At 37.3% G+C, this 23,827-nt stretch overlaps 1 protein-coding gene across 3 annotated transcripts in view; it reads left to right on the forward strand.

The window, feature by feature from the left end:
- The window catches only part of Pli (E3 ubiquitin-protein ligase pellino), a 221,366-nt gene that overhangs the window by 86,792 nt on the left and 110,747 nt on the right, over nt 1-23,827 (forward strand). For all 3 annotated transcript variants that reach the window (XM_081730255.1, XM_081730254.1, XM_081730256.1), the window contains exon 2: nt 18,044-18,178. In XM_081730255.1, the coding sequence (XP_081586381.1) occupies nt 18,044-18,178 (135 nt within the window). The remainder of the gene's footprint in view (nt 1-18,043; nt 18,179-23,827) is intronic.

Genomic DNA, 23,827 nt, shown 5'->3' on the forward strand with positions numbered 1-23,827 from the left:
AATACGTTAGAAATTATGTGATTTAAAAAAATGTTCGAAATGGGTAACAGCATCAATTTCCAGTAATAATTGTAAACTTTTGTAATTTTATGATATTCTGTATGTGAGCACATAAAGATGATTTTAATTTTGATTGTTTTACGGTAAAAAATATTTTGTGAAATGTAACGGGACCTTCTTTGGGAATTTCTTAATATTGATCGATAGAGGTAAATAATATGTTTAATGTTTGTACTTGAAATCCAAAGTGTAGTTTGGCTACTACATACACTACGTGATCAAAAGTATCCGGACACCCCCCCAAAACATATGTTTTTCGTATTAGGTACATTGTGCTGCCACCTACTGCCAGGTACTCATTATCAGCGACCTCAGTAGTCATTAGACATCGTGAGAAAGCTGAATGTGGCGATCCTCAGAACTCACGGACTTCGAACGTGGTCAAGTGATTGGGTGTCACTTGTGTCAGAAGTCTGTACGCGAGATTTCCACACTCCTAAACATCCCTAGGTCCACTGTGTCTGATGTGATAGTGGAGTGGAAACGTGAAGGGACACGTACAGCACAAAAGCGTACAGGCCGACCTCGTCTGTTGACTGACAGAAACCGTCGACAGTTGAAGAGAGAATAGACAGACATCTATCCAGACCACCACACAGGAATTCCAAACTGCATCAGGATCCACTCCAAGTACTATGACAGTTAGGCGTGAGGTGAGAAAAAACTTGAATTTCATGGTCGAGTGGCTGCTCATAAGCCACACATCACGCAGGTAAATACCTCGCTTGGCGTAAGGAGAGTAAACATTGGACGATTGAACAGTGGAAAAACGTGTGGAGTGACGAATCACGATACACAACGTGGTGATCCGATGGCAGGGTGTGGGTATGGCGAATGCCCGGTAAACGTCATCTCTCAGCACGTGTAGTACCAACAGTAAAATTCGGAGGTGGTGATGTTATTGTGTGGTTGTTTTTTTCTTGAAGTGGGCTTGCACCCCTTGTTGTTTTGCGTGGCACTCTCACAGCGCAGGTCTACATTGATGTTTTAAGCACCTTCTTGCTTCCCACTGTTGAAGAGCTATTCGGGGATGGCTATTGCATCTTTCAACACGATCGAGCACCTGTTTATACTGCATGGCCTGTGGCGGAGTGGTTACACGACCATAACATCCCTGTGATGGACTGGCCTGCACAGAGTCCTGACTTGAATCCTATAGATCACCTTTGGGATGTTTTGGAACGCCGACTTCGTGCCAGGCCTCACCGACCTACATCGATACCTCTCTTCAGTTCAGCACTCCGTGAAGAACGGGCTGCCATTCCCCAAGAAACCTTCCAGCACCTGAGTGAAAGTGTGCCTGGAGAGCGGAAGCTGTCATCAAGGCTAAAGGTGGGCCAACACCATATTGAATTCCAGCAGTACCGATGGAGGGCGCTACGAACATGTAAGTCATTTTCATCCGGGTATCCGGATAATGACTGAAAATTTTGAATTTAAGGTTACTTTTATTAATAAACATATTAAAATACATGGATACATATAAATACACACACACACACACACGCATATATATATATATATTTATATAAAAATATCATACAACTAGATACGTAAGCACAAAAAAGAATCCTGGCGATACAAGTAGTTAATGCAGAAATGATCCCAATAAATTCCTTTAAATTGGAAGCATTTCATATGTCAATCAAATAATAATAATAATAATAAAACACTGGTAGCGACCACTTTGAAAAAGACGAAATTCGTGGGGTAAAGTTCTGACCCATTAAGCCCCTATTCTACAACTGTTTCAAATTCAAGAACGTTATTATTCCTCTTGTTTACCTTCATTTTTAATATTCTAGCGCGAACACCAACTTGTGTCTCTCTTCACTCCTTTCATTTTTCATACCTTTATTCTCACCGTCGTGATTAAAACGATTGGGTAGAAAAACGTGATTATCTAACCAAACTCATCATCATCAAAATGCGTAATTCGTACGTATTCAAGACGGTGACCGTTTCTGATTTTGAAAACGCTCTTGTTTACATTGTAAGTCATTACTTGGCAGCATGTATGTCACATCGTCATTAAGAAATAATAGCTTTTTTTTTTAAGTAATAAGTAAAAACTTGTTCTGACTTATTGAAACGCTTGGATTACGGGCGTAGCGAGCAAGAAAATTTTTAACAAATCTATTTTCATTTCCAATACTTTCCTTTCTTCTTGCTCCTTCGGCACCCTCTTGCTATCAGCGTCCGGGGCAACCGCCCCGCTGGCCCCCCAACTTAGTTACGACTCTGATGAGAACTATTCTAAATATAAAGCAATCTATTCTACGGTTGCTAAACGGATAAGAGATAGCACAAGCACTTATATATTTAAAAATTAGTTGTATTTAAGGTAAAGTATTTTTTATCTTAAAAAGATATTTTAACTTCCAAGCAACTTAATATTATGAGCAAATGTACTATCCAATGTAATGTAGCATGGTGCATTAATATCGTCACTGTTAGAACAAATGCTATGCTTCAAAGATCGTGAAAGAAAACAGGAGAGTGAATTAGTTGCCACCTTTCATATTAGTAAAGTATAACAATACAATTGATATTGTTTTCACTTGGTTATGTTGTACCTCAGATCAAGTGTTAATTCGTTTTCTAAATATTAAATTTTAATTATTCTAGATATTCTTTGGAACTTTTAAATAGCTTGTCAAGTCACACTTTGAAATTAAAACTTGGTTTGTTTGTACTTGGAGACGGTTGACTTTCCTTCTTTTACTTGACCCTTTCATTAATTACTAGATTCTACAAGAGCAGCAGATGTGGTGAGCATATATTACCCAAAAGCAGTGCGCAAATTAGGTTGTGTATATTTGAAGGGGAATAAAATAGTTCCTAACAGGAGAAAGTTGATTGCTTTGTGAGCGATCAATGTTTCAATTTGTTGCTTTTGGAAGGGATTAAAACAAAATACAAGGAAATTCCGGCCCGGGATTCGCACCCTGCCCTAAAGACATGAGTGGCACAAGCTGGATGGTAGGCCCTGGTTCCATGAGATATGTTACGCCAAGAGAGTAGATTTATTTATTTGTTCGAGAAGTCTAACAAATTTAGTGAGAAAATTTATTAAACTGAATACTGCTTTCGCAAAATCATGCATTTAGCTTTTGTTTTGCTTTCTCCCTTTCTTCTTTTTTTTAACCTGATTTAACTTTCTTAAAACATTCTATGGGAATTTCACATTCCGATACTACGAAAAAGAAACAAAAAGTACTCCTACATTTGAATATCACTTCCTATCCAAATCTATTCTGTTGTTCTTTCTTTTTATTCGTTTCCTAAATAGCATAATGTTTGTAGGACCTGCACTTAGAAGGTATATGCGTCCTCTTCAAACAACTTGAGCAAACTGGAAAACGACCGCGTGCTCAAACAACAGACAAGAGGAAGAGCGAAAAATGACCGCTTCTTTTTCTTCTTCTTTTACGCGCCTATTTTTACGCTAGGTGTATGGGCCAACTTACGGACCGAAATTTACGACATCATTTTACGGACCGAAAATGCGCGCTGAAAATACGCTAGTGTATGTTGGCCTTTAAATGTCAATGGTGATTTCCCCGTTGGAATAGTTAACGATTTTAAAACCTAAACCCAATGTTACGAAAAGAAGAAAGCAGGATTGCTTCGTTACCTGTTCAAAACGGAATTTTCCCTAATCATCCTCTGCATGACACTTGTTTTCATACTATACTGTACATTTGAGTCTCATTGTATTATGATTATTAACTTCCATAATCGAAACAACACAACAGAAGCGGGATTTTACTTATTTTCACTTTATGTTGATTTATTTCGGAATTCGATTTAAATCAATCCACCCTGATTTAAAATATTAAAGTTCGTCCCCGGGCCCCCTTGAAGAGCGGCCCTGGGGGCACCGCGACATCATCATTCGATTTGCCCCATGGTATTTCCTATTTGAGTTTTTGTCCAGTTCAGTTATGTTAAATCGTTTTCGAGATATTTCCGTGGGAAGATTAAAATGGGTCACCCTGTATATTATTTTATTTTTTATTTCCTATGTTATATGAGGTGAAGTCGGCCCGTTGAAAGCATCGTAAGTAGTAGGTCCTAGCCTAAGTAAACTTGAGTAGAGTATTACAGCAAGAAAAGAAAGTTTTTTTTTTTTCAAAGTTTAAATAAGGTTTTAAAAACCACCTTTGCTTCAAAATAGATCAAGTATCAGTCGCATCACGTAGAAATCTGTAGTTAATAATACTTGTAATATAATAATAATAATGTGTTATTAGTGTGTATGTATTTTGTATACCTAAAAAGTAGCTTTCTATATGTGTATGTATGTTGACGAACTTTTTTGATTTTGGTTGTTGTATTACTACAGATGTTCTCGACTTAAGAAAGGGGGGAAAAAAATGGGTAGCTCTTCGAAGGTAAAAGAAGACTGACTTCGTACGGTCACCGATTTCTTGATTGGAAGAAAATAATAGAAAAACTAATATTCAGAAAGCAAACGTAAATTATTTATTCAACCGAAAACTGGTGCAATCAGTGGAGTACCTCAAATTGATCTCATTTCGCATGACTAATCACGAAAGAAGCCTTAGTGAAATCAAACATTTGTAGTTAATAGAAAGTTTTACACTGCCTCGGTTTAAAAAAAAAAAAAAAAAAAAACATTACGGATACCGAGAAAGAGTTCCATGAAATGAAACAAATTAATTTTCTTACGTAAAGAACAAATGCTTATACTGTGCTTTTTTGTGTGTAGAAAGAGTTTGACGAAACGGAAATGGCTATTCAAATACTATTTTATAACCAGGAATACATACCCTGGGAATCTAGTAAGTTCGAACACCCTCGCAGAAGAAAAAGAATGTTCTTTTTGAATAGTATACTTTTGTTTTGTCTTCTCCATGAGTGCAGTCACAGGAGACCGTTTCGGACTTTTCAACATTTGCACTCCAACAAATTTTTTTTTTTAGATGCGCGCCTGTCTATAACTACTAGAGATGGGACGTGATTGACACACCAATTAAGTGACTGAATTGAAAATGTTACACATTTCGTAAAACAGCAAGTTAAACTGAGATAACTATTTTATTAGTTACTAGCAGAAGTGCACAACTTTTCTTGTGAGTTGAATACGATGCAACTTACAACACATTATAGTAGTGTGGATTGTCTAACTTGAGGAGCATCTGAGATAATTCATACTTTTTGAACCGCTGGAGCGTGTAACTTCCCTAACTTCCTCGAATCGAAAAAGAAAAAAAAGTGCCTTAATACGCCATTAGATGTGAAGATGTCTCTCTGTACAAAATTTGGTGACTTGAAATCACCCAGAGGCAGCGTTGAATTTTAATATCATTTGTAGTTTGAAGAAAAGGACATTATATAAATTTTTAAAAATGAGTACGGACGTCTGATAACTCAAAAGCGGCTCGAACCCCTTTCCTTATCTCCCACCGTTTGCAAGATTTGAGGCTACTTCCGGTTGTAGTTTCTCAGTATTTTCTTTCTTCTTGCATGCAGTATGTAATAAGCAAATACATTACATACACACTTAATTATAATGTCAATGATATATGGTGTTCATTGGGCAAAATACTCCAAACGATGAAGATTCATCGTAGACTGGAGAAATGGTTATCCTTTGTTTTTAATTGTCATGTATCCATAAAATAACACTTGAGAGATATACAATCCCTGTATACAACTATGTGGTGTTGGAATGTATTACTTGTAGGATATGATGCTTTACTTTTCTAAAATTTCAACATGTCCCGTGTACCCCTAAAAATGTTATAAAGAAATAACGGTCATTTTTTTAATCAGTTAGAACTGGACAATCTACACAAAATTTGGAATCGACCAGTGAAAACGGGACGTTTCTAGCACTTGTGGTTTTCCAGATCTCATTGTCGAAAGGATTGGAGGCAAACATATAAACTTTTCTTTGAAGACAAACTTATAAACCTTGCATTTTAATATATGACTAGCTGAACCTTCGCTCTTTACACAGCGCATCATTCATATATGAGCATGAATCTCCTTGTTATTTCTCACATCTGTACATGTTCCTTTGCAGACACAAGTGAAAGAAGTCTTGCTAAAAATCGGCAAGAGATACCGTAAAGGGGAGATTTTTTTCGATTACTTTTCAATATCTCGTACCGTTTGCAAGATTTGAAGCTACTTCCGGTTACAGTTTTTAATTCATGTATGATCTGTGTTTTCTTTCTTCTTGCATGTAGTATGTAATAAACAAATACATATTCTAAGTAACTCTTTGGCCTATGGAACCCGGAGGTTCAATGCCGCGTTCACAAAAGCTCTCCACTGAGTTCCATCCTTGGCCAATTGCATCAAGTTTCTACTTCGTATTTCTATTTCTGCGAAATTTATCTTAATATTGTACTCCCATCTGCACCTAGGTCTTCCTAATGGTCGTTTTCCGGCTGGTCTTCCAGTTAAGATTTTGAAAGCGTTCGTTCTTTCTTCCATCCTGGCTACATAACGTGACCACCTGAGCCTCCTAGATTTGATGATCCTAACAATATTTGATAAACCATATAAATTATGTAGTTCTTCGTTATGAAGATTCCACCAATCCCTATTCCCGTTTCTCTTGGGTATAATTATTCGTCTCAGGATCTTGTTCGCAAATACTTTCATCTATGTTCTTCGTTCCGAGTAAGAGACCATATTTCGCAACCATACAGAACAACAGGCATGATTAGCATTTGATACATTTTAAAATAAGCTAATACGTTACATATACAATTAATTATAATGTCAGTTATATATGTTGTTCATTGGGCAAAACACTCAAAAAATAAAGATTTATCTTAGACTCGAGAAATGGTTATCCTTCCTTTTGCATTATTATTTGGCCATGAAACAAACGCCTGATACATATACAACACTAATATACAACAATGTGGTGTTGGAATGTATAACACATAGGATATGATGCTTTAGGTTTTTTTTTTTTTTAATTTCAACGCTTCCAGTGTACCCTTAAAAAATGTAATAAAGAAATAATGGGCATTTTTTTTAAATATTCAATTAAAACTGGACAATCTACGCAAAATTTCCAATCGATCAGTGAAAACGAGCCTGTAGTTTCCGAGATCTCATTGTCGAAAGGATTGGCCACAAACATATAAACATAGTTTAAAAGAGCTCGGAAGATGGAAGCACAATTCACATGCATTGATTTTTGAGAAAGCTTATTAAAACACAAAGGCTTTGAACAATATTTTATATCATAAGCTGTATGGAAAAGATATTGTTAAGTAATTTAGACTGTTTAAAGTACAAATACTTAAAATGTTTGTTAAACGTGAAATCACGCATAACCGTAAATGAAAGATTTGAAAGCTGAAGTTATAGGTTGGGGCTCAGGCGCTTTTAATTGCTGTTGTAGCATTTTAATAGATAGATACTACATAATTCTTATGTGCTATATTTACTTAATTAAGCATTTTTTAATGTAGGGCTAAAATTCCGTAATCTTAACAGTGTAAAATTCTGTTGTTGTTTAATTTTCCAGTTATGGTTGTGCTTTCCTTCGGCATAAGAACCATTAGCTTTATCATGCTTTATTAAGCGAAGCGTCATTCGTAATTAACCAGTTTTACATCCCTTCTTGAATCATAGGAGAAAGCAACTGGCCCTCCTATCTCTGCATAATTGGATTAGTGTCCCCGCCCAACTACAGTAGGATAAGTGGGATATATCCTACGTTTGGGCAGAACACTCATTGTGAAGAAGGGGTGTATTTTATTCTATACAAACAAACGAGTTCTTCATGATTTATTTGCATTTATTTGTTTTTAGCCTTCAAGACATAACGTGGGACGTTGGATTAAAGATTTATTTCAGATTTGTAATTGTGGTGTTAAAAGCAAGTAAATCAAAAAGAGAAGCGATGACGGGAGGAATAAATTATTAGCTGTTGTTGGGAGCCATTAGATACATTTTATGATTAGTTATTGCGTTATAGATATTAAAACTTTCGCGCGTGATCAAAACTTTATTGTAACTTGACCTTGCTGAGGCCCACTATTCTCTTGAAGACATGACGCAAGATGACGTTGAGGATTGTATACTGTTTGACTTGCATGTTCACAACTCAATTTTGTAATTTGCATTTTAACCGTAGTCGATTGTAAGTAGGGTTATTAATGTGATGTAAATATACGTAATTTCGAAAGTGTGTGAGAAAACAAACCTAAGATAATAATTCATGTGTTCTACCGGAAACTGAAAACCACTGCTTAGTTCGATTTTGGTTTATCTGAGGAAGACTGGTGTAAAGTGAATGACCAAGGTCAAAATAAGCGTCATACGGTGTTAAGAAACTTCGCATGCGTTAACCTAAAGAAGCAGTGATTACGTATTTTCTAAATAGTTATAACGTCCAGTGTTGAATGTTACGTTGTCACGACTTGTCAAAGTATATATATATAATCTGTCAGTTGCACAAACATAGTTTAAACCACGAGAATATCTAAACTTCTTAGTGTGTTCATTTCCCTATCCCAGTTTACATTTTCAAAATACTTTTGGATATCGATGACTTAGCTTAAAATTTCTTTATAGACATTCATAGTATGACCAAACAAGTATCAACTGGGTGAGGAGGATTCGTATGTTCGGGGTGACTGAGTATGGTGTCAGGGTAAATGTTCACCTTTAGTAGGAGCAACTGATGGTTAGAAACTAAAAGTAAGAAATATTTCATGAAGCAAAGGAAATCATACTAGAAGTGGCTAATCCACTATTGGTGAACAGGCAGATGCGTTGAAGTCTACAATACAGAGTGAGTGGGAAGTCACTCTGATTTTTGAATGGCCGTAGTTCTGTCAAGTTTTAATTGATTCTCTGAATTATTGTTTTATGTTGTTGTAAACTCCTTGAGGAACCAGAAGCACAAGGCATTTAGCAAACAGATATTGCGTTCTGTATGAAATTCTGTTACCATTTTTTAACACAGGATTCATACGATCCTCCATTTTTTTTTTTTTTTTTTTTTTTTTAAATTATTACATCGTTCTGTTCGTTAAACTTCGTTCTTGGCCGATTCCATAACTCACGGCATGAGGGTAGGATTGACAGTAGGTCATTCATATGGTCCTCTGTGCTCCAACCAACACTCCAGGAAATGTACACTTCTTCCATTTGGTACAGATCCGGTTATTAATTTAAATGACAATCAAGGTGCTTTCTGCAGTAAAAGGTTAGTTCCAAATTCGGCAGTTTCAGGTATTTAGTATTGAATAAAATATTATTTCCCGTTTTTCCCTCAAGTATAACTCAACTGATTGGGGGGTGGGGGGAATTCGTTCCTCGTACTGGTTCTCAAAATATCATCTAGTTGGAGTTGACTGTACTGTTCGAGCTGGATTTTTTTTTTAATTTTTTTTTTTTTTAAAGTTTTCAATAAAAGAGTAAAAACAGACCTGATTCCTTAGTGCAGCATGAGGTTCTTGAACACTTCGCCACAAGGACTACAGATTCCCACATTTCAAAACAAGCAATGACAACAGTTCTTGCAATATCAGTTTCTAATTTCTCCGCCATCGTCGGTAGTCATGTACGCTTGATGCCACTGCTTTTGTTCTGATTTCTCAAGGAACTTAGAAAATATAAAACAAATATTGTAACAAAAAATAAGAGAATTACACCCGTTTAAAATCCTATAGTGACTGCCTCCCAGTCATAGTATTAGTGTATAATAATACTGAAAATAAATGAAAGTCCAAATAATAATCCGTATAATAATAATAGTCTAAATATGATATATATCAATCGAAGATCTCATCGAGCTGATAAAATGATCTTAAAGCTCACATTATAGATTAGCAGTTTTTTCTTTTATTATAGTAATCAAAATTGCAATCGGAAATAGTGTATTTCTATACATCAGAAGATTACTTCTCACTTTAACATTTACCGTTTTTGCACTGAAATCTGTCGACGGACGGACATAGCCGTTCTATAAGAGTACTAATGCTTATGTAAGCATAGACTGGAAGTCCAAAAAAGTAGCGAATTTTATTATTCATACGATTTAATCATATTCTTCATATTATCTGACTAGATAGGCAATCAAAACACTCTCCCTGTCTTTTTCTTCACAAAAGGCATCTTTAACTCTGTTCAGAGTTAGCGTTTATTACCCCTTTCAGCACCGTTTTTAGACGTGGACCTATACTTAACGTGGTATTCGAACCACATGAGTTTCCACAGTTAATTGTATCGGATGTTTTGCCTATTAACCACATAGCTACTATTAATATTCACGTCAGTAATTACAGGATGCCATGATGTTCACCAGGGTGTCTATCGGTCACGACATCAGAAAACGGTCATGAAAGTCACTAAATTTAGCTTTTGGGTCACGATGTTTTTTAACTGTGCAAATGTAAGATTGGAAAATTTTGACTGTGCAGATTGGAAAATTTTGTTCTATAAAACGTCAGAATTCACCACCAAAAATGTCTATGGTCGACTTTAGACGCTACCAAATCGCAAACGAAGTAAGTTTCTATTGCATGGATGAAAATTCGGCCTAATTCGCACCCAAATTCGCTCTTGCTAGGATATTGTATGATTTGGTAAAGAAAAGGTCACGAAATTTCATTGTGGAATTTTAATAGACACCCTGTTCACGTATTTATTACCAGTCCTGCAAAGTTATTTACTGCATGCAGTGAGTCATTGCTGTATTAATGGAAACCAATATTATTTGAATATGAAAGCATTTAATTCTGTCCTGAAGGAGAGACACAAGTAAGGAATACTATTGCTATTATGTATGTTATATACTGGGTGGGACAGACTCAGGCAGTTTCTGATAAATAATAACGAATTAATCGAACATCATACAGAAAGCTACCTACAGTAACTGAGGGAAAACTATCATCCCAGAACTTTCAAAAATTGTGGTGATAGCAAGATGGAGCCTCACCATACCACGTCAAAATTGTTCGGGCGTTCTTACAAGAAGATTTTCTTCTATAGGACCTGTGGAGTGGCCAGCCAGATCACCCGACAAAATACCACCCGAGTTTTTTTCTTTGGGGTCATCTTAAAAACAAAGTATATGCTAATCCTATTGACAGTGAGCAACATCTGCGTGAAGTGATTGTTCAGGAGTACAACAATGTTCCAGTGAGTATGTGTAAGAAGGAATGTAAAAATGTTCATTTGCGTCTGCAAGCCTGTATTGACTTAAGTGGTGCCCTGTTGAAAATCGAGGACTTACTGAGTGTGTGATTCCATTTTGTAACCTAACCAATAACCATTGCAGCATGGTATACGTATTTCAATAAAAATAACATCTATTCAAACTGCCTAATTGAGTCTGACCCACCCAGTATATAATGTTATGAGAACTTGGTTTTGTTAGATGATGAAAAGAGGCATGGATTACTTTTGATTTGAAGGTTTTAATATATAGAAATATGTATGTGTATATAGGCACGTATAGACATTGACTTTAATGATTTCTTTATATGTGCTTAAATAGAATGTATTCGTTGGGTTTTAAGAGAAATAGTTAGTGTGGACGAGATCGAAGTGAAAAGAAAGTTTGTCTAAATCTCCCATTAATTTACCTGCAATGAAGAGTCCTGTAGGAAACTCATACTAATAAAAAGGTTGGAAGCCGAAACGTTGAGCAAGCTTTTCTCACATGAGTTGAGTTGATTTTGAGTTAACGTCCCTTTCAGCAGCGAAGCTATGTGAGACGTGGACCTACTGATTAACGTGGAATCCGAACCACATGAGCTCCCGCCGGGAATCGAAGCCGGGTCTCCCACGCCAAAGGCGCGTACGCTAACCGCTTAGTCATGAAGGAGCTCTTTTCTTATTTAAACTTGTATCGTTTGGCAGAGAATGGTTATTTGCTAGCTCTAGCACTAGCCGTCAAATTTGAATTTACGACCGTCACATGTAATGATACACCTTTCTGTAGATAGGCTGCTATATCGAGAAGTGGACTTCATGAGAGTCTGGTCACCTAATGTTCTTTTCATATAGGTCTATCCTTTCTTCTACCACCCTAAAGGGCTTTTGACGTTGCTAATTAGTACGTATGTCCAACTGAGTTGTAGCTCAGATAACTTGTATTTACGTAAGTAGTCACTCGGTCATGACTAAATTATAATTTTATGAACAAGTCATATGGAGTTGCTTTAAATACCCGGCACTTCACGGTTGTTTGTTCAACAAATGTAGTTCAGTCTTGTGTTTATAACGTGTGACATTGCCAGGTGTCAAAGGCTGAAAGCAGTGGAATGTTGCTTACGTATGTTAAAAGAAAATGTATATCTTATTAGGGTTTGACATAAAGGCCTGATTATTGTGTATGCAGCAGCTTTTTTTTTTTTCTTCTGCGAGGCAATAATTTTAGTATATAGGCCTTAATATGCAGTACAGTAATATGGCATACTTTGTACTTCAGTAAACATGATTTTCGCACAGTTATGGTTCTTTCATCAATATGTCGTGTAATGTTTGTTTGTGGTTTCGAGTCAGTTTTGCAACATTCAGTTAGTAGTTGGATTTCGTAACTTTTTTCTTTCTTTTGTGGAAGCGCTTTTTTTCTCTGTCTCTCTTACTCTGCTTAAGTAATTTTGACGCATAGAAGACAAATGTGATCAGATCTTAGATATGAACAAAATGTACTCATTCTATTAAGATAATCACAGCTGATAACATTTTTGTGTAGGAATCATAGTTTATCGCTAAATTTTTAAAACACTTTTAATATCAGCTGTCAACGTTGATATTTCAATTTCAAATGTGAAATGAATTCTTAGATTTAAATTCGTATTACGGAAATGACAAGTGAAAGATTTGATAGATGCACGTGAATAATGATTTTAAAATACATTTTCTAGTATAATCTTCTGTAGCTGATCCAGAAATTATGACTTAATTTAATTATATAACTAGAGCTGCAATGATGTAGCTGGTAAGATTTATACCTACCAGTTGGACGGTCTAGGTTCGAGCCCCGGTGTATGTAGGATTTTTTTTCTCGCACTACTGAGCTTACGACGTCTATAGACAGACTTACGTACTCAATTGCCGCTCAATGGGAGCATATATGCAGTGCTTGCAATTGTTGCAATGCGCAACAAGTCGGCTTACGAAACCATCGTAAAAATTTTTCAAAATATTGTTAGCTTTTTAAACGTTTACGTATCAAGATGTATGAAAAAGTACGGAATATTAACTTGCTTTTCTTTCTTTCTCTCTCTCTCTGTCTGTCTCTTTTTTTTTTATGTCTGCATTGACCTCCAGTGTCTATATTTTACAAATACACCTAATACCGAGCGAAGTAGCTCAAGTGGTAGAGCGTTTCGGAAGGTCGTGGGTTCGATTCCCGCTGCCTACCATACTGACTGTGGTTTTCCTCAGTCCTACCAGGCAAATGCCGGGGTGGTACCTACTAAAAGGACCTGACCGATACCTTCCTAAATCCTTTCCATTGTTGCTGTTATTGTTGGATATCCAGTATAAAATGGCCTCTGAGTTGTATCTGGTGATTGTTAAATAAATAAATAAATATGTTGCCTCACCTATCATGCTGTTATTTATGCTGTCTGCAGTATCTCTCAGATCTCGATTCAGCTGTCGTCAAAATTTTATGCTTTAGGCCAGGCATGTGTAAGAAGTTACACAATCAGAAGGTTGACTGTTGTCGAGGACCGTGCGGAACAATGTATAACATTTCCACAAGAACTGACTAAGCATATTTGGTGGAAAAATTCGATCATCTTACGCTAACATCACAGGAACACAAAAATTGTTCTAACAATAGTCAAAAAGCAGAAAAAAAATATCTTCCATGTTATTGGAAAACTTGACCCTCCATAGTCTCTCAGTGTTTGGTAACACCGATACCCTGGATGTTCCAACGTAGTGGATATTTTTATAGTGGATATCAGTTATCCAGGGGGGAGGGAGATAATTCAGTTTAAAAGATTACGGCCGGCTGTTGCACATGGCTGCTTTTAGACAGTAGTCTTCTGAGACACAATGGCAAAGTTAAGTTCTTCCGCCAAAATGATAGGTCGACACTAGAAACGCGCTCTCTTTGACTGGTAATATACGTTTATAGTACAAGTAATTACACAAGCACAGGTGATTAAGTAAAATACCATATGTTTCTTATGCAGGACTGAACATAACACTTACTCAGTAATATACTCGCCTCCATTGTTAATGATTATATCGTATTCCAACTTTGTGGGAGGAGTGCCGCTCCTTTAGAAGTGGTGTGGTTTTGAGTTTGAGAAACCAGTGACCCAAGTTTCAAGAGCAGCTTTATCAGGAAACATTTGTCCATGAGTGTGGTTAGAGAGAATAAGAGCGGAAAAGTGGAAATCTATAGGCACAAGGTCGGGAGAATAGGAGATGCAGAAGCCGAGTTCTTGGTCCTCCACTCCTTTGGTCAATTTGACCGAATACATCTTACCAATAGAATTCAAATGGGCGGACACAATAGTTGAGTGCTTACAATTCATAGTTGATGCCACTTACTGCGTTGTTTAATGGATATTTTCGTGAAGAATTTCATTTAACTGCTCTTTGTCAAATAATCATTTCCCTCTCTCCTTTCAGCAATGTATTAGCTCCGCTGTATAGAGAACAAATTGATTTCGCCGTTGCTGCTGCATCTGATCATCGGTGAGCAAGATGTATGCTAACGCATTGTTGCTACCCCATAATCAAAACCTTCCGAACTTACGCACCAATCCAATATTTGAAAGAAAAATTGAGAAGTGGTAATGGGATTAATGAGCTTACCTTAATGTCAGTTCCTCCCTCCAATAAATAAAGACTACGATTTATTTCACGACATCGATTAGTCTTACTGTTATTTTTAGTATTGTGCAAGTACTGTTATCTCGTTACTGGCCTACACTTCACAAAATATCTTTCTTCTGCATCAGCAGCTTCATGACAAAGAGCTGAAGTCATAGGTTGACTGCAATGAATTCCTGTTCTCGTGTTTTTGTTTAATCCAGTGATAAAATTGTACAGGGTTTTCATAAAGTCTGGACGGATTTAATTTGCTTATAATTTTCATAAAAATGCTCATAATGAAATCAAAGTGCAAACGGTAGCGGAAGGATTAAATTTTTAGTTGGTAACACTGTTACCGTATCAAAGATGGCGTCGGTGAAAGAGAAAGCGCAATGTGTTCTGTGGTACGCAGAGCTAAAATCACCAATTCTGGTGTGTCGAAAGTTCACCAAAGAGTTCAAAAAGCCGGCACCGACTGAGAGTGAAATCCGAAAGTGGCATGCTAAGTTCTTGGAGACAGGAAGCGTCCTAGACCGTCCTCGAAGTGGGAGGCCGCCAACATCGCCTGCAACAGTGAGCAGGGTAAGGGAAAGCATCATCAACAGCCCACAGAAGTCGATTCCTAGAGGCGCCCAGTTGGAGGTGTGGCGGTGATTGAACTGAGCTGGTGCAGATTAAGGTAAAAGTTTAATCCTTCCGCTACCGTTTGCACTTTATTTGATTTCAATATGAGCATTTTTATGTAAATTATAAGCGAATTAAATCCGTCCATACTTTATGAAAACCCTGTACTTGTAGATTTTATTTCCGAACATCTAGCCAGATTATTATAAGAACAAAGATGAATTTTAGCAAAGTATATTGAAAGACTCACTTGTCAGCTAAAGCATGAATGAGTTTATAAATTATAGATTGTAAGGTTGGTGTCAGCCTCTGTCATAGCGAAATCTAATGTAGGAGGCCAGTAATAGGATAATGGAAACTGTTATGGTGGCTTCAATCACCCAATAAAAAATGCGACCGGAAAGCATTGTTTATTGTGAAGTTGAACGTCCCGTTTCAACATCGAGGCTATACAAGATATGGACCCGAACCAGTGTAACGTGTTCAAACTTCTAATGCTCTCCCACTGGGAATCGAACCCTAAACCACGTGAATCAAAGACGCACGCGCTAGATAGTAGACCAGGGAAGAGGGCTGTAGTTGCTTGGATTTAGACGAATAATACATGGGTCGTTTCCTTTAAGCGTATATTTATTTTTAAGATCAGGGTGTCTATCGGTCACGAAAGTCACGAAATCAGAAAACGGTCATGAAAGTCAAGAAATTCAACTTTTGGGTCACGATTTTTTTTATCTGTACAAATATAAGTATAGACTTAAAAATTTTGTTCTATAAAACGTCAAAATTCACTAACAAAATTGTCTAAGGTCAGTTTTAGATGTTACCAAATCGCAGGCAAAGCACACTTCTATCGCATGCATGAAGACTTGGCCCAATGTGCATCCAAATTCGCTCTTGAGAATGTTGCTAAATTTTATGGTTTGGGAAAGAAAAAGTCACGAAATTTCATTTTGGAATTTTAGTCGACACCCTGAAGATAAATTTGAAAACTATACATAAATGTGTAGGCGGGTCCGTCCTCGCCCCTCCACATAATCCCCATTGACATTGAGGCATTTATTTGTTCCGTCATTGCACCAATTTATCCTAACTTTATACAAAGAAAAAAAAATCGAGCTATTTAACACTCACCTCACATTCTGCTCACTTCATCTGTTGCGAAATGTTCACATTGCAATGCAGACTTTAATTCCGGTAAAAGATGGAAGTAATTCGGCTCTAAATCGAGGCTATATGAAGGGTAATGAAAAAAAAAAAAACAAGGAATGTCCATGTACGCGTTTTATCGGATGCTTTGTCCTATCTGTTGATGACTCTTGGTATTATTTGACTGCATATGCCATGCATGCGTAGGTGTAGAAATGTCCATGTAAAAAGGGGCAAAAGATTTGATTAACTCTATTCTTTTTTATGCGGTTTTCAGTATTAAAACGCCGTTTAGTCGAAAATGCAGTTTTGTGACATTCCTTCTTTTTTTCCCCCCTTACCCTTCATATGAAGTGTGGAGCAGCCGTTCCCAACCTAAATCTTCAATTTTGTGTCTTTTTTGCGTGTTGAGTGATGGTGGGCGTTATCGGTTCTCCCGTTTCCTCCCACTGTCTTCATCCACCATTTCCTTCATCTCTCATCATCACCGTCTCCTTTAGCCTTACCGGCATAACGGTGGGACGTAAAAAAAAATAATCGTCAAGTTCTTCCCATAAGAGATCAGGTCGTTTATGTCGAATTGCATTTGCCTGAAGAAGAGATCGACATTAGCGATCTGGTCTCGCGTCAACTGGTGAAGAAGTCAAACGGAATGTGAGAAGAATGCTAAGTAGCCAGAGCTCTGATTTTTTTTTTTTTTTTTTTCAAACAGTTTGGACAAATTGATGCAACTGTAAGACAAATTCCTGATTCTCGTCGGGAAATTATGTGTAGAGGCGAGGAGTGAACCTTCTACACTTGTACCAATATATATAGTTTACAAATGGACTTTATTTTTTTTAATTTTTTTTTACAGCTTAGGGAAATTTATATATTGAACGACCCACGTATTAGAGAAAATTTTGGGTATTGAAAAAACGCATTACATATCGTCTTGATGCACCACATTACAGGGTTCAGAGAGTTTTAGAGTGAACCATTCTGCCAACTCCACCAGCGTTCGAATAATGACTAATTTTGTGTGCATATTTTCGACTCAAATATTCATAATATATTCTTCTGTGTTGGATATTGAAATAATTTCATCCTTGGAATGAATTCAGGTGTCACACAGGGGCGTCATTTTGGGGGGGCAGGAGGGGGCAATTGCCCCCAAAGAGTTTGAGGAATACATATACTTTAATCGATTGTCTACTAATATACTAATACAAAACGTGAAAGTCATATGTCGGTGGTGCTCTTGCCCCCCTCAAGTGAAATCTGAAATGGCGCCACTGGTGTCACATTGTGCATTCTTGGTCATTTATGTCCTGCAAATACTAGAAAGGTATCTCGTAACAGACACATCCAAGAAAATGTTAGTAAATAAGGTTAGTTAGTTTGTTCGTTTACAGTAGATTTAACTTTTGTTTTGCAGATCAGATGGTACGGATTCACCACCAAATCATCAGGAAGTCCTCACCGATAAGCAGGATTCTGCACCTGCGACACCAAAGCATGATAGCGAGAAACCCAAACAACTTGTCAAGTACGGCGAGCTTGTAATTTTAGGGTATGTATTTTTTTTTTTTTTTTTTAATTCTTAACATCAGTTTTACAACGTAAAAATATTGTAATATTCATGTTGGCCTTGTGTAGAGGTCTTCATTTTTTTTTTTTTTTTTTTTTTTTTTTTTTTTTTTTAATAATATGACCTTCGTGATTGAATCGTACAATTAGAGTAGAGTGTATATAGTGTATAGAATATGTGACTTGCAAATGGTGTGGTAGAAGAGTATTATATTTTATTTTCGTGTTACAGTTGTCCCTTAAGAAAACTGAGGTGTGAATGTTAACGAAATAAATAGTGAAAATGAACAATACCTTCCCGAAATGAAATTCGAACTCGCGATATTAGGTCTTTGCGGTAATCAGCCTAATTGCCTTGGACTAACGGTTCTTAAATATTGTGAGGGCTCAGTGGTTCGATCCCAACTTCCATCTAGTAAATTTTGTGCTGGACAAACACCATGTGCCTGGGTTTTCTCAGAGTTCTCTTGTGTTCTCCTCAGGGTTTGCCCAAGTGGGCCCAGCCCGAAAAAACCCGCCGGGTTTTCTCGGGCTGGACCCACCTGAAAAAACCCACTTTAAAACCCACCTGGGTTTTTGACTTTTTTGTTAGTATATTATTGGTACAACTAAGGTGATCACATTTAAAGTGATTTTTATCAGATCTTGGACTTTCCTTGGGCGAATTAGATGCTTTCATGTTAAAGTATACAACAACATTCAACGTTAGACCTATATAAAGTTCTGAATGCACTGAACGGATAAAAAGCTTACGTTAGCTTGAGATAATTATAGAACAAATTAAAGTATGGATTGTGTTTATAGCCTACTTGAAGTAAAATATGAAATTTTATATTTTAGAAAATACTTTCCGTGAATAGTGTGCTCGCCGACTCGGTGACGTTACCCCCATACATTTGACGAGTTTAAGGCCATAGGTGCCTGTACTAGCAGTAAATATGTAAATACACTTGTATTATTTCATACATTTGATAGTAACACAAGTATTCTTACGTGTTTTCCAGCAACAATAGTGTAGTTCCGTAATTAGTTGCTACTCTTCAAATAAGCATTCTGTAGAATCAACACCAGATTTAAGAAGCGTAAAAATTCTTGTCAGATTTAAGAAGCTTAATGCTCGAAGACTACAGGGGCGTATCCAGACGTAGTAGGACTGATTATTATTATTATTTTTTTTTAATATTGAACATTTTGGTACATTGACTTAATACTCTTCAAAATAGGCCCCTTGGGCATTCACACACTTCTGGTAGCGAGCCTTCCAGGTCGCGAAGGCTTTCTGGAAGTCATCCTCCGGGATGCCGTTCAGCGCCCTCGTCGTCGCCGCTTGGACCGCTTCCACCGAGTCGAAACGATGCCCCTTGAGCTCCCTCTTGATACGGGGGAACAGGAAGAAGTCCGGCGGTGCAATATCAGGGCTGTAGGGGTGGGTGAGGCAACGTGGAAACGCCGAATTTGGTCAGGAGATCCCTTACAATCCACGCGCCGTTGTCATGGTGGAGCTTCCATTTCCCCACCAGGTCTGGTCGCACGCGTGTGATCCGATTTCGCAGCCGTGTGAGCACTTCCACGTAAAATCTTGCATTTACACTCTGTCTAGGAGGTACAAACTCCTTATGGACAATGCCACGACGGTCAAAAAATGGAATCAACATCGATTTCCACATTCTGGCCTTCTTTTTACAGGGTTATTGTGCAGCTCATGGTATCCTCCTTGTAGGCCTGCATAAGCATGTCCTTGGTTTCGGTCGCTGATTTTTCCAGTTTGACGCAAAACTTGATGGCGTACCGCTGCTCCAAATTTCGCTCCATTGCAACTCACGACGAGGCGTCACAACAGGAGGTCACTAATACAGTGGTCCACACTCAACTAACGCATGCAGGCGACTGCCGCCGATCGACACCTGTTCCCAAGGCTCCCCTCCATAACATCCACCCTTACAGCCCCCCCTACATTGCTCCGCGCGCTCGGGAAAAAAATCAGTCCTACTACTTCAGGATACTACCCTGTATGTAACTACTATTTCAAGTGCTGAATTCAAACTTCCGTACTAGTGGAAGTATCGATGTACAGTAAAGAAAGCTACATTTTCGGTGAAAACACGTCGTGAAAGAAGTGCTCGGGAAATTCCCACAATTGAATGCACAAAGCATCGGAAGTGAATACTTCAACAATAAAAGTATTTATTTTAAGCTGAAAGATATTTAATTTCATTTAAGGCAGTTTGAAACACTTACTTTATAAAATTTGAATTATCACTTTGTTAATTGTTTTAAATTCATTTTCAGGAAAGAACCGCTTGCTAATGCTAGGAAAATTCCCGTAATTCAACGCGCAAAGTATCGAAAGTGAACTTCAAAAACAAAACCATTTATTTGACGCTGTAAAATATTTGCCATGAATTTCTTTGTTTTAAATTAATATATTTGGTATTCATATTTGGCGAACGTTACTAAGGCTCCTGGGATGACTTGATCTACACTTGTTCGTCTTCCTGTACCACACACACATTACAGGGTACAACTTTCGGTCTTAAATTTTCAGGGTACAAGCACGAGACACACTAAATTTCCTGTATAGATTTTGGCGGCATACCAACGTAAAATTTCAGAATGGCGGCAATTTAAAAAAAAATAGCGGGTATCCACACAGGGCGCAATTTTGGGTCTTTTGAATAGAAATTTTCAGAGTAGAAGCACGAGACACACTAAATTAGCTATATATATATATATATATATTGGCGGCCATCCAACGTAAAATTTAAAAATGGTGGCCATTTTTCAACTAGAGGGTATTCACGCTACAGGGTGCAAGTTTCGGACTTTTAAGTTTAAATATTGAAGGTAGAAGCAAGACGTTCTAAGTTTGCAGTGTAGATTTTCTCGGCTATTCAATGTAAAATTTCAAAATGGCGGACATTTTTTTCGAAACAGTAGTGAACAGAATATTGTTCCAAGTTGCGACAATGACAATCTTGAAATATAAATCAAATTTGAACACTTTTACCCCAAAGACATTGAAATATTTCGAAAAAACCCAATTAAACCCGAAAATACCCGAAAAAACCCACATGGGCCCAGGTGGGTTGGGCTTTTTCAAAAATACCCGGGTTTTTTCTAACCCTGGTTCTCCTACATTCTTCATTCTACCATTTTGTTCATTATCATCGTCACTTGCCCTTTAACTGCGGAGCATAATCATGGAATATTAAACTAAAAGAAATAATTGTAATTTGATATGACGTGCATTTTGCCAGGACCCATAACAATTTCTTATTAGTTTAATGCGTATACAGTATATTGCATGCGCACTATATTCACAATACTTTCAACATAACATTAATCTGGGATGCAAACCTGAAACAATCAATTCCCGTTGACATATATTTATTTATTGCTTACAAATTACATTTTACGTAACAACAAAGCGCTCTTTTTGATGGTAGTGAAAGATTGCCTGGAATTACACAGCATGATTAACGTATTTTGCAGATGTTCAATAAAAATTACCTGACTTGCGAACCCCTAACTATACTCTCAAAGACCTCCAGCGGTGTGCGAACTGCAGTTTAAGAATCGCTGGGTCTGTCAGTTGGCTTCTAAACTAGATTACACTAGTTAACAAAGGTTTTGTTACATAAAAGGAAATACCTGTTCTTAAAGGAACTTTTTGCGCTGAATTCGAATATGCACTCGGTTTTTCTCCATCACATACGATTTTCCCGTAACAGAGGGATTTTCGGGAAAATCCCTCAAAAATTTCCCTTTTCGTTTATTTTACACCCCAAGATCTTGTCCCCTTCACTAACATAGAAATTATACCTAAAGTTTATTCAAGGAACGTTCAGTACCTCATGTAAACAAATACACGTGGTGATTGTTTGATTTTATTGGTTAGAGAGCCTTAGAACACCCATGCGGCAGAAGAAAATAGTCCTTGCTTATAAGGCTCATTACCAGAATTCCGTAGAATTAGACAAGAGAAACAACACTTTATCTAAGAACTAAATTGAATTAATGCAATAAAAGAGAATACGCCTGCACTGAAAGTGGTTTTGACCCAACTTTAGCGCGAATCACAGTTAACAATATGGCCACATGCAGGGAATAAGTAAAACATCGACAGGGTACAAGCACGTGCTTCTCGAAAGAAGCGCTGACCGATAGCCAATCATCCGATGACTGGTGGAGTAATACAATTCTGCAATGTTTACATCAGGATCAGAAGGTTCGTTGAATGACGTATAAGTATACTTTGATTCATATTTAACAAACCATCCAAGTTTCGTAATAATCGCTTTATTCTTTCTAGAGAAATAAATATGTTTGTATGTATACTGTGTGTACTGTTTATTGCACCTTATAGTAATGCTTTCAGATCTCTTAAGTTGAGGTAAAACGTTTTGCTTTATTACCACAAACGCATATATAAAATATAATACAATATAATTTACAAGTGTGACAATTTACAATAAACAATAATACAAATGTACCAAAAGGTCATGAAAAGACAATCAAAACTATCACAATATATGAAACTTCCATTGGGTTACAAAAACGTACACTACTTCCTTCTTTTGTAAGAAATGTTGCATTCTCTAACAAGACCCCAACAATAGTCCCCCATCATTGAAGGATCCCATCGTCCCTGGTACCTTTTCTCCATTGCCATTATATCTTGGTGGAATCTTTCCCCCTGTTCGTCGCTGAGAGCACCTAGGTTAGCAGGAAAGAAGCTGAGGTGGGAGTGCAAAAAGTGGATTTTTAAAGACATCCTACAACCCAACTCTTTGTATTTCTGTATCATGTCCTGTACGATTTCTGTGTAACTCTCAGCTTTGTTATTGCCCAGAAAGTTGCGCACAACACACTTAAATGCTGTCCAGGCAGCTAGCTCAGCACTGTTTAACTTGCTGTCAAAGCTATCATCAAGCATTAATTTCCTAATTTGGGGACCAATAAACACTCCCGCTGAAATCTTAGCATCACTCAGGTAAGGGAACTTATCTCGCAAATACTTGAAACCTTCACCAGATGTGTCCATGGCTTTGACAAAGTTTTTCATAAGTCCTAACTTGATATGAAGTGGCGGTAGTAATATCTTATTAGGATCTACCAAAGGAGCGTATTTGACGTTGCATTTTCCAGGTACGTAATTCACTCTAGGTTCCCATTCCTTCACTTCATAATATTTGTCATCAGCTCAGCTATCCCATAAACATAAAAAACATTGGTACTTCGTGTAACCGTACTGCAGTCCTAATAAAATACCAATTACCTTGAGATCACAACACATTTGCCAACAGTGGTCCTTGTAATTTATAAGATTTAGCAAAGTTGACATGGTGTCATAGGATTCCTTAATCTTCACTGAGTGCGCAAGTGGTATAGAAGGTTTTTTATTTCCATTATGTAAAAGGACAGCTTTAAGGCTGACCTTTGACGCGTCGATAAATAACCTCCATTCTTCTGGAACGTAAGGAATTCCTAGCTCCGCCATCAACCCATTTATATCCGTACATACGCACACATTATCTTGCATTGAGAAATAGCTTGAAAATTGAACATGCCTTTTCCTGTACACTGATATGTTCGTTTCTGCATCCAATAAGTTCCACTGCTGGAGCCTTGA

The sequence above is a fragment of the Thermobia domestica genome, chromosome 11 (assembly GCF_964235325.1).
Source record: "Thermobia domestica chromosome 11, izTheDome1.hap1.1, whole genome shotgun sequence".
Lineage (NCBI taxonomy): Eukaryota > Metazoa > Arthropoda > Insecta > Zygentoma > Lepismatidae > Thermobia > Thermobia domestica.